The following is a 12,425-nucleotide window of genomic DNA, read 5'->3' on the forward strand; positions in this document are numbered from 1 at the left end:
AATATGTTCAATATGCCACACAGTATTGTTAATTATTTAAAAAATGGCGTCGTATTATTGTCGTTTGATTATTATCTACAAATGTACGATTTAAGTAGCGGGTATCAGTAGTAGATAATATTATTATAATAATTAAAAAGCATTTAATTCTTAATATGAAAGATGCAAAAATTGAGATAGGTATTGGAAATTAATTTCATTTTAAATATCCTAGCAAATATAAAAATTATAAATGACTGTAAAAATATCTGAATAAGATTATATCAATAAGAATATAGCAGAAAGGGAACACATCAAACATAAAATAACTCCCCATATGCCATTAAGGCGTGTAATAATGTGTGAAATTGCTTATTTTTTATTACCTATGTTTTCATTTTATCAAAGAAAACATAAATAACAATTCTTTTATATCCTACTTTTTACATATGTTTTCGGAGTACCAGAAATATTTCTTTACAATTCTAGAGTTTCCTCTTTTTAGGACAAATTTACATAGAAATGATCATTTTCTTATCTATAGACTCGTAATTGATGGTAATGGGTAATTAAAATAAATAATTCTCAGATTAAAATTAAAAAACCAGTTTATATTAGTGACGAATTTAAAGTTCAACGAAATTAAGAATCAACATTTTCCAAAAAAATGGTTTGAAAAATGTTGATTTTGTAACATGTAGTGTTTTAGGGCCTCTGATTTATTATGTACTTCTAATATGACTTTTACTACAACTTTATTGTACCTTAAAGTAATTTGAAAAATATAATATTGTTTGTTCCCTATTATATGTAATATGCCCTCAATTTTTTGTACATCATAAAATGCTATAACTATAATGTTTATTTATGCATGTGTTATATTGTAGACATAGTAACTTTATTGTGCGTGAACTGAAACTATTATCAGTTAAAACTAAATTTAAATTGGTTAAGTCGTTTCCTATAGTTTAGTCTCATAAGTACTATGTGTACATTTTTGTCTAACTTGTCTCCAGGCAAGCTAATTAATAGAAGAGACTTTTCCGATAGGCTCTACCAATCGTGGGTGGTATCATTCTTTCGTACTTTAATGAGAACGAGAATGCTGCCAATTTGTTGGATAAGCAATTTATTTTACAAGGCATTTATTTGAATCTTCATTTTATTTTCTTGCTTGGTCATGATTTGGCATTCAGTTTAATTATATGAGATTAAAGGAATCGTTTAATATCTTTAACAACTTTGACGGCATTCAAAGATATAATAACACGAAGATAGATCTAGCTACTTCAGAGTAAACAATAAATTATATATACGTAATTATACGTCACTAAATATAGATGTAATTAAATAATAAATTAAAAGAAGGTTCAATAAGCATTCAATAATGTAATGTACGTAGTTGGAGAATTATTGTTACAATTTTGTAAACAAATATGAGAAATTGAATCGTAATAACTAGTAATCATAATAATAATCTGTATTTGATTAACCGTATCACTTGACATTATAGAATGACTGCTAATTCAATGAAGGTAAACTGTAACAAAATTATACTTAAATTGAGATTGTTAGAAAAGATATGTCTATTCAAGTTTTTGTACTATTAAAGACCGAAACAAACTCAAAGAAAGCAGGTTCATTACAGGTTTGTGAATTAATTTATTAATAACATACTGATGATAGTTTTCTTAGAATAACACTATTATGGTTGCGGTAAGTTACTAATAAACAACATTTAAACGGGTATAATTTCACCTGAATAAACAGTGACTTGAATAGTAAAGGAAAATTATAAATTGTATATAAAAATAGAATTAAACGTTTCATTTCAAAATAATCTTAGTTATTTAATATAAGAATGTAATTGAATCTCTTTCAGACTAAATATTAATTTAAGACTTAGCAGTTTGCCTTAAGGCGTATTATTACTCAAATCTCCTGATTTGAGTTTTCTTCTTTAATTTAACTATACTTAATAACGTTTGTAATAACAAATAGGCAAAACGGATAATCTACGGTATATATTATAACTAACTACTGTATGTATAAACAGTTGAGCATCATAAGCTTACATTTTTATATCTTTATTATTCGCTGACATTGCCCGGTATGAACCGATTTAAAAGGTAGGCATGTTTATTTTGTATGGATGGATAATGGTTGGATGGATGGATGGTTTGTCTGTATTTGTAGATTCTTTCATTAATAAAAATTATAGCTCATCATACTTATTATACACACATATTTTTTATTAACGTTATGTGCTTTTGACTTTCAAAATATATTTGTGTAGTTCTAATAGAAATCCCTTATAGAAAACACAATTTCCGGCTTCAAATTACGGGTTTATCCCAACAGATAAGTCTTATCTGTATGATTGTATAGGTAGATATTTATATCATACCTAAATATATCAAGATATCTTAATTAGTCTAAAAGAACTTGCCTCACTTATTTGAAATGGAAATATCTTTATTTCATTTCAAGTCCAAGTTTAATATCGAGAAATGCGGAGGAAAGAAAGTAATAAACATCACGTAGCATTTTATTAAATTTATTTCTTTATTACAATTAGGTGTCTACAACATTAACACTATATTACAATTTGCTAAAATTTAAATTATATCCTCGTTGCTTTATGCTTTACTATTAGACATAATCAGTCACATGGAACCAAAATATCTCATTATGTTGACTATCAAATTATATTTTAATTTCTAGCATTCCACAATTAACAAGCTCATTCTTAATACAAAATATACTTAATATATGATACACACTATATTGAAAAATGGTCTCCGTCTCTATCTTTCCTTCTCTCCTCACTTCTCCTCAGTCTCGTTTATGCCTACTATCTACATTCGTAGATGAGTATTTATATGAAAACTTAGAGTATCGCTACAAAACCACTTGTTTTTATGTAATCATAGCTATTTATAGATATCGAGCTTCCTCCTGTACTGCGTCATGCTGTTTTGAATCTTGTAATTTAGAAAATTTTGAAATTTGTAATAAAAAAAATGTGACTGAATTAAGCACTTAATGCATGATTGGCAACAATATGCAATGCTATAGTTTGCAGTGGCAAAGTCTCTTAATTTCTATATTTACGGTGCTCTCCCACCCTTAAAAGAGTATATATGTTTTATAGAATTTCGGTGTTTATGAAGAGTAATCATTTACACACAGTGTGCTATTTAATATGGCAATACAGTTCCTATAAGATTATACGAATGGTCTTAATTATGTAATAATCATTATTATATTGATACTTATTCGTTAGTCTTATTACAATTAATTAGAGACTTGTCTTGTTATTTCCTACTCTACCTCTATAAATCATTAATTTAGACTGGAGTGTACTAACTTTAGTAAAATTTATCGCATGACTTATATTGGTATATAAATAGATAAATCATAAATCATTAAAAATAATCTGATGACCTAGACTATGGGCTAAAATTGTAACTGTCTCCTCTTCTTAACACGTATGCAAGATATCCAGCTTTCACAAAATATATTGCATTGCAAGCACGTCAAATATATTAGCGTAACCCCATTATTAGTTTAGATCTAAACAACATACTACATCTACTCACCTCTTGTATCAGTGGTTTCATTATTTTCAGACTGATTCATCTAAATTTAGGCGAAATAGAAACATAGATCTAAATTAATCTGAACTGATTTTATTATTGATTTAAGAATACCCGACTGGTATCGATTATATTCATTAAAACAATTTTCATAGTGACTATTGAGACCTATTAATGTTAATTTCTTTCAAATGTCTGTACAGTTTAACTGCGTTGTACAATCGAATTATATAGAGTAAGCAATAATGGAGCGTCAAGCTAAATTAAGGTAACATTAAATAAATATGTAACAATGAAAATTACATTCACCTGCTAGAGTTTTAACATGGAAACATATTGAAATTTGCTCCTTGGTTTCTGATTTTAATGTAGCAAACTGTTATTAAAATATTTAAAAAAAACTGGATGACGAGAACAATTATACAGAAATTACCATTCATCATTAAATTACTGACGGGAATTAGTACACTACGACGATACTTACCTAATCCTACATTAGGTTACTTACATCTCAAACCTATTATTTAAAAGTAAACAACCCTAGTTTCAATGTACGAATACTAATTACGAGTACCATTGCCGAAACAATTAACTATTTACTTAATTACTTCGAATAGTTTATTCTAGTTTGAAATATTACTCTGTACACCTACTTATTTATATAAAACACCTTTAGATACATCTAATACTCAAAGAGTAAGATTGAAAAATATCTAAAGAGAATATAAATCCAGTATCCAATAATTAGATCTCTATCACAATTCTTCTTAATAATTTAATATTTAATATTTATCTTTGGACGAATTTTTTAATCAGATCACTGGATTGAAAATTTGAGTTTACGGTATAACATATATATAACGTGTTATAAATATAATATGGTTTTTAAAAAAACTGAGTACGTATTGTGTAGCTAATTGATTCTAAATAGGTAATATAGATAAATATATTTTATATATAGATAATTATTTATTTACTTAATGGATTTATGTTTTTTATTAATTACAATGCCTTTTTGTTTATTATCTATTTTAAATCTAAGTTAATAATCGGTTCTTGGCAAATGTTGTGACTATACGAGAGTACATAATACTTGAATTTAAACCTCGTTCGGAATTTTCATCATTGAACTTTATTGTAATTTATAATTCAAAATATGCTTGGGTACTTCTCTCCTCCTTCTCTCCTAATTCAGTCGCCAAGCAGCTTGCTTTCTAAGCTGTGTTTTTGTTATGTGGAGGCGACCAAGCAGTGAAATTACATTACAAGATGCATGACATCTTGATTATTGTTATCCAAGGATTATTATTGCCTGTGTACAAAATTGGCTATTTAGCATGGTTTTTCGCTATTACATTAGTAATATTAATGTTAATATTTTTGCCTTCAAGGAGATTCACAAACAAAAAGTGTCCCGATAAAAATAATGCTCATAAATTCAATTAATATCGGTAACGTAGAAAAAAGAAAGAGTCTATATATAGATCATAAGGTATCTATTAGGATTACATATTTTCTAACAGGTGGATGATATTGCAATAGTAACAAACCGTTTACAGCTTGTGATGTGCTTGCCAAATTATGTAAAAATATATGTTTACGACACTGAAATAAACTGATTAATACTCAACATGAATTGTAACGGTAGAATAACTGATTGCAACGTTTGTAAAGATTAAGGAGAGTTAAGGGTATTCATTCAAAATAATGTTTTAATGTATCGCACGAATGAGAGAATATTTTCAATTTCCCTTTAGACATTTCACTTTCAGATGTTTGATTGATGTGTTATTTTATGACTGTAGTATTTTAAAAAACAGGTGCCCATTCAATTGTAGTCATTTAAAAAACGATGATATTAATCACAAAAAGGTGGTCATGGATAGGATTAGGATGACTATAAACTGAACTGTGAACGCAATTATTTTATTTATTTATTTATATTTTAATTTCGGATGTATTAAAATATTCATTTAAGTATTTTATCGATATTAATATTACATGAGGCTACATTCGTAATGTATATCTAATCTTTCTTATTCAATTCATACCATTTACTTGCCCTACAGACACCCTTGAAATTATATGTATAAGTAATAGTAAAAGATAGGTGTAAATTTCTTCTGAAATTTTGTTATTTCAGAACATACAATTAGAAATGATTCTTAGAAAAATAAAGTCAAAATATTAATTCCATAATTTTACGCTATATGAGTAAAGTTTATTAAGGGTACTCCCCTTAATATTGAGGGAATTCATCAAGATAATATTTTTTGGCTACGAAGTAACATACTATATCAGGGAAAAATAGTATAATAATATAGGGCTGTGTATCTTATACACTCTAAGAGATCGGGTCGACAAGGTTTATATTCTACTAAGAAAATAGAAGGAACGTGAAATTAGTACGATTATTTTTTTATTCAATTAGGTGTTATTTTGTATAGGACTGCGAGTATTTCATTACTTAATGTATTTATATTATTTTGTTTAATATCGCTACTATTAGCATGTGTGAGGATTTCTCTATTGGTAATCAAATACCAACAATTATTGATTTTACACTCATATCTTGAATAGCGTTCGGATATAGCTTGGAAGACTAGTGTTAACTGTTCGGCACAAAGCCACAGTTTGGTCGCCGAATATATGTGGTCACACACATACTAATGGTAAAGGAATTAAACAAAATTATATAAATTTATTAGGCAAAATTGTTTGATTATATTTTATCTATCTCAATAAATAGTTTTACATTTCGCTAGAGCTTAATATAAGCTTTCTTTTTATGGGGTTAATCTCTTTCGTTGCTTTCCAGATATTTTTTACTATATCATCTCATTACGAATTAGTAGTAGGTATACTTACTGATTTTAGGCCTATATCGCAGAAGGCATACTTTTTCTTCTTCTTTGATACGACCGCTCTAGTTATTCCCTTTTAACCAAATGTTCCACATATTATCACCGATGATCACATGACTTCGTTAATGGCTTTGATTATTACTATAGTAAAGCAAATATTAATGACGAAGCCTTAAATGTAATAAACAAAAAAATAATTGATTCAGATTGATTCAAACGATGATACCTAACTAGATTATCAGTAATGTCCATGTACATGAATGTCACACGTTTATAATCGTGGTGGGTAGAGCATCACACCATAGATCGCTGTTAGAAGCGGTGCAGCGAACGGGGGCGGGGATGCAGCGCAGTATGCTCTTGGGTGTTGACTACAGGCAGCGACGTCTTGTGCGAGCACCCATGCCATACGCTTGAGCAAAGTACCCGCCGAGTTTGAACAACTTCGACCCGCATGCGCCACGCACATCATAAACGCATCTCTTGCGCTGAAAAGATGATGGAAATAGACTATCTCAAAGCAATCAATCACTAGAAAAATTAAAGATAAAAAAAAAACACAGTAATAGAAAAGATATTATTACTATGCAGCTTCGTTCTCGTGAATTACTACGCATATATATAGGAAGTTGGTTCTAAATATTGATAAAAAAAATTTCAAATCCCATTTGACCCATTATTTCATAACTACCTACAACACAAATTTGCAAATATCCAATTTATCTCTTATTGTTGTTAATGTACATTACTTCCTAAATACAATTGAGATGAAAACAATAAAATATGCAAATTGCTTTTCTTTTCTTTGTACATCGAAGGAACATAACGAAACTATTACATTATCCATTATGATAAATTATCTAAATATAGACGTTACAATATACTGATGTAATCTACAATCAACAACTATATTACTTACTAATTTATAACTTCAGGTTGATAGACTAGTCAACCTGATGTTAATAATTATAATTATATACCCATCCAGTTCGCTTTATTCACGTATAATCAATTATAATTACTAGTACACAATGTATTTTAACCCATAATGATACTTTTAAGTCCCTATCTAATAACAATTATAGTACCTACGTATTAATATACATTTTCCTTTGTAAGGATTTGCTTTCTATGTAATTTAGGTATGTATATTAGAAATTAACATCTTGACTACTGAAACCTCTTTTCTGATTTCAACGATATTTTAAAATTATTCGTATTTCCAGGCACTAAGAAATAATTATAGTTGTTCTTGAATAGTAAATTTGTTATGAGTACAATAAAAAATTTAATTTTTAACGTCTAATTTTCTATTTGACCAACTCTCTGTTTTTTACCTCTTTACCTTCTCTTTGTCTTGCTGTCTGTTTAGAAGTTAATTCCGATAATAGCCTCCAGTGGATATATATAAATGAATTATAATAAACTTAAGTTTAATTTTATAACAGAATATATTAAATAATATTGTAACTGAATAAGGTGAGTCAACGTTCGAAATGTGAATAAATGTGCCTGTTAACTCGTAATGCAAAACACAGTGGTTTTAATAATATAACCATCAATTTACAGATATAAACTTAACAATATTCCAATGAAAACTGTCAAATATTGAAATTGAGGGCATTGTGGCTGCGTTCAGCCTTCAGCGCGTGCTGACTATTTTAGTAAGTACTTATCATTAGTGCTGTGCACTGCTTTGTAATAAGTTAATGCTACTTAAATCATAGCAAATATAATATAACAAATAAAGTATATCGAAGAACAATTGTACAAATAACAATAACTCTATAATAGACCAACACACACACATATACACAATTCATTGGTAGAGTTTTCAAACATTAAATATGAAACTGTTGCTACGAGTATATGATTTAAAAATAAGTATTTGATGGTGACGATGTAGTGGTCTGGCAGACTTCTACTTCTACTTCTACTTATATGTTAATAGGTAAAAATAAGTAGTTATCTATATTTTTTTATACTACAACAGTGGCAAACAAGCATACGGCCCATCTGATGGTAAATGGTTACCGTAGCCCATGGACGCCTGGGTGTCCCCAAAAGCGCCATGCTGTAGTCTCGTGAGAAAACCTCGGCAGGAAGTTCATTCCATAATCTAAGTGTACGCGGTACGCTGTGTAGTTTATAGCAATATTGTAGTGTGTTATTTTTTTAGAAACAAATCATAACAGTGAACTGTGTTCATAAAAATAACTTAAACTTATATCTTACCAGCATAGTTCAGCGTTCCTGTTGAAATAAGTGAGTTGTTGTGCTTGTTCACTTATTTCTCGTACGGCTACTTGTAACTCGTCGACGCATCTTGACCAATCCGGCGATACTCGGCCCCAACACATTGGCTCTTTCAAAAACTCTGTGCAAACAATATAGGCAAGTCATTGTGAAGTTATGAAATTAGTAAGCACAGCAGTATTTGGTACGGAACTCATACAAATTGCAAACACAATTTACTTAACTCGTGTAAACAAACTTAAACGCAAGATGTAATGTAGAAGCGAAAACAAGATTTGCTGTTTGAAACTTAACAACTGCAAATAGCAAGTGATGAATATCGTATTTAATATAATTCAACATAGAAATTAAATTAAGAAAATGCCCTGTTCCCTTGTGAATAAAGTTACAATGAAAGTTAGGAAGAAATTAATATTACGTTAGAAATGTTAACATACTGTAATAACATTTCTATGTATATATTTTTTTCATATCCTATTATATTACATACAACATATTTGTATAGGTTTACTATTACTACTATAGTGGAATTAAATGCAATATTTTATTTTTTTATTCCCTTTTATATCCTGTTTGGCAATGGGTGTTTATTATGAAATGAATAAAAAATACTCCATCTACCCTAGTCTACATGCTTTAGTAAAACATAATAAGCAGATATAGTTTTTGCATACAAGTGGCTAATTAAATGTAAGCTTATCTGAAGAAAATAATAAACATAGTATATGATACACAGATCACATAAAATACACTATGACGAATGTACGTTTATGTATGCACCCAGATAGCTAAGATGTTCCCTGTAATTTCAGCTTGAAAAGTATACTATCGACAGATTTAGGTAAGACTCAGATAAAGATTGCATGAAGCAGATGACTCTCTTGATATTTCCGCTTAACGAAAGTATTAAAAGGAAAAAAAAAATCTTTTATGTAGAAAATGTTTGATTATCAATAAATCTAAGTCTCTCTTATATATTTCCACCTTCAATATTTACAATATAAAACACTTGTGGATAAACAGTGATGTATAGATGTGACCTATAAGAAGGTGACAATTGCCATCATTAGTAAGATATCGGCTGTAACGACTGTATTGATTGCAGGCTTCTATCCGTTTTCCAAACAACCAGGCGCCGAAATGTCAACATCTTTAACTAACGTATTTACTTAGCAAACATAAACAGAAATTGTTTCGCTAAAATAATAACTTGCAACTTCAATGTAGAGAGCGTTATGTAGCGTTTAGTAAACAATATTGTTATTGCCATAACATCTGATTTTGTCTAAAATAATAAAAAACTGTAAGAAACTACTACTCAAAGCAATATAAAAAAGAGTTAATAGATTTTTTGGTAATAGAAAAAATAAGTACATTTTGTGCTGTATTTCCGTTGAATGCTGAGTTAAGGCATTGAAATTATAAGCAAACAAATGAAGTACAGAAGCATGACATCTTTGTCGTTCGGAATGGTAACGCATGAGGGATACCACGAGCATCATAAGATGATATGATGTCCATGGTGCTGTTCGTGTATGTGTATTTAACGGTTATCACCAGTCTTGAGGTGAGCAGTCAGAGTGCCACTTCATTGAATAAAAAAAAACTTTTTTAATTGTTAGTTTTAATACATATGTTATTATAATGTTAATTAATAATAATGTTAGTATCTAAGATTGTTTATGACAAGTGTATTATTATATTAATATGTACATAACTATAAGTTACAGTTAAAGTCACCAATTTAACCTGCAGTATGGAAATATGTACACTAACTATGGAAGCAAATAAATACCTCTTCGTAGAGCAGTCTCGTTGGTACAAAGGAAACGCATCAGTGCCCGAGCGCCCCCAATTTGTTGCTGTACCAATTTCTGCCCATCGGTCGGCAAACATCTCTTAATCCATCCGTCCATGCACGCCATTCCCGTTTGGTATGCGCTGTGTAATAAATAAGGTCTTCATTATTTAACATCATAATGGACAGCCTCGGTGGTCTAGTGGTTTAGCACACCGCTTTACTTCCGATGGTCGCGGGTTCAATCCTCGCACGGTACAAACAAGTTTGTATTCATGAGTATGATTGTTTATATCGGTCTAGATGTTTTCTGTGTATATTATGTATTTACAAAATAAAATCTCAGTACGTATGTAAGTTGTTTAGTACTCATAACACATACACACACTCTGCTTACTGTGGGACTAGATGGCGCTGTGTTAATTATCCTGAATTATTTATTTATTTATCATAACAATAACAATTCTTTAATAACAATTATTATTCTTGTTGTGGTCTCGTTGGTCTAGACATTTATTACAGTACCTATACGTTCTGCTTAGTTTAAGATTAGACGACGCTGTATGAATTTTCCTTGGTCTTTATTATTAGAATCAAAGTTTTGAGTATGTAGCGGTTGGAACTGTGAACCGTGCAACATAACTTGTTATGGCGATTTTCTAATAGACACAATTTTATAAAATCCCAAGATAACCAATTTACTTTGTTACTATTACATTTATATTTAACAGAATAGTTAGATACGAAGCCGTAGCCTTAACAATGGAGTTTTAGTAAGTATGTGTTTTTATTTGGAAATTCATGTGAAACACAGATTTTTATATTTAATCCATAATCTGATACATACAATAGAATTTATAACATTGCGTAGTTTCTATCAATAAAGAAATATAAAGAATAAAGTAGATTACATTTGTAAGAAAATAAAGTTATAAATATTATAAGTATAACAATGATATAGAATGGATATTTTTCTAAATAATACAGAATATAATTTTATGGATATAAGTTTTTGGATTATGTGGTAGGTGTGTGTGGTACTTCCATTAGTTATATATAATATACTAAGTTTAATAACTCAATAGCGATACCATTAGGCGAATACGACTAATGTATACTATCTATTAAAAAGTTTAACGCTATCTTAAGAGGGCTTAGAGGATACAAACCTTAGTTAATGACTTTATGTTTGAACTGAAAGGTGGTAATAGATTATCAAACTATATTATAGATTTTAAATCATATCCTCATTTACCAGCCACAATGTGAGATATGACTGTAGTAAAATTTGTAAATAAAATAACAAAGAAAAAGAAAACAAACTGTCGGGTTGGATAATACATTACGCAATAATATTTTACTGAACATTACTATGTACCGATGTGTGTATGATTTATTTATAACTAGCTGTCCCCGCGAAAACGCCCACGTGGAAAATGATTTTATTTTTCTAAAATAAAAGTAGCCTAAATTACTCCTTATTACATCAGCTACCTGCTAATAAAAGTCCCGTCAAAATCGGTCCAACCATTTCAGAGATTAGCCGGAACAAACAGACAGACAGCCAAAAATTGTAAAAAATTTGATTTTGGTGTATGTACCGTATTTATATTCATGTGCATGTAGTAAAAATGGTTATTTCAATATTACAAACAGACATTTTATTTATATGTATAGATAAGGAGTTTTTTCACTCATTTTGTATTATAAATACATTTGTTGCATTACATTTTTTCTTTATGGTGGCTAATATATTTATACCAATTTCTTTTGACGTAATCTATATGTGCTTTATTATTAGTTCATGTCAAGAATCAAGAAAGTAAAAAAAATACCGGGTGAAGGAAAGTGTCAATTGATAATATAATATTATCTTGTTATTTGTAAGTAAAGTTAAAATAATTTTGTATTTATTATTCCAGTGTGGTA

At 29.2% G+C, this 12,425-nt stretch overlaps 1 protein-coding gene across 1 annotated transcript in view; it reads right to left on the reverse strand.

The window, feature by feature from the left end:
* Positions 1–6,688: 6,688 nt before the first annotated feature.
* Positions 6,689–12,425, reverse strand: part of LOC131851114 (uncharacterized) — a 32,123-nt gene continuing 26,386 nt past the window's right edge. Inside the window, exons 3-5 of the mRNA XM_059201545.1 lie at positions 10,494–10,639; positions 8,678–8,819; positions 6,689–6,930 (exon numbers count right to left, since the gene is read on the reverse strand). Coding sequence (XP_059057528.1) covers positions 6,714–6,930; positions 8,678–8,819; positions 10,494–10,639 — 505 coding nt within the window. The 3' untranslated portion in view covers positions 6,689–6,713. The remainder of the gene's footprint in view (positions 6,931–8,677; positions 8,820–10,493; positions 10,640–12,425) is intronic.

Source organism: Achroia grisella, unplaced genomic scaffold (genome assembly GCF_030625045.1).
Source record: "Achroia grisella isolate CSIRO2021 unplaced genomic scaffold, CSIRO_AGI_Agris_v1 utg780, whole genome shotgun sequence".
Taxonomy (NCBI): Eukaryota; Metazoa; Arthropoda; class Insecta; order Lepidoptera; family Pyralidae; genus Achroia; species Achroia grisella.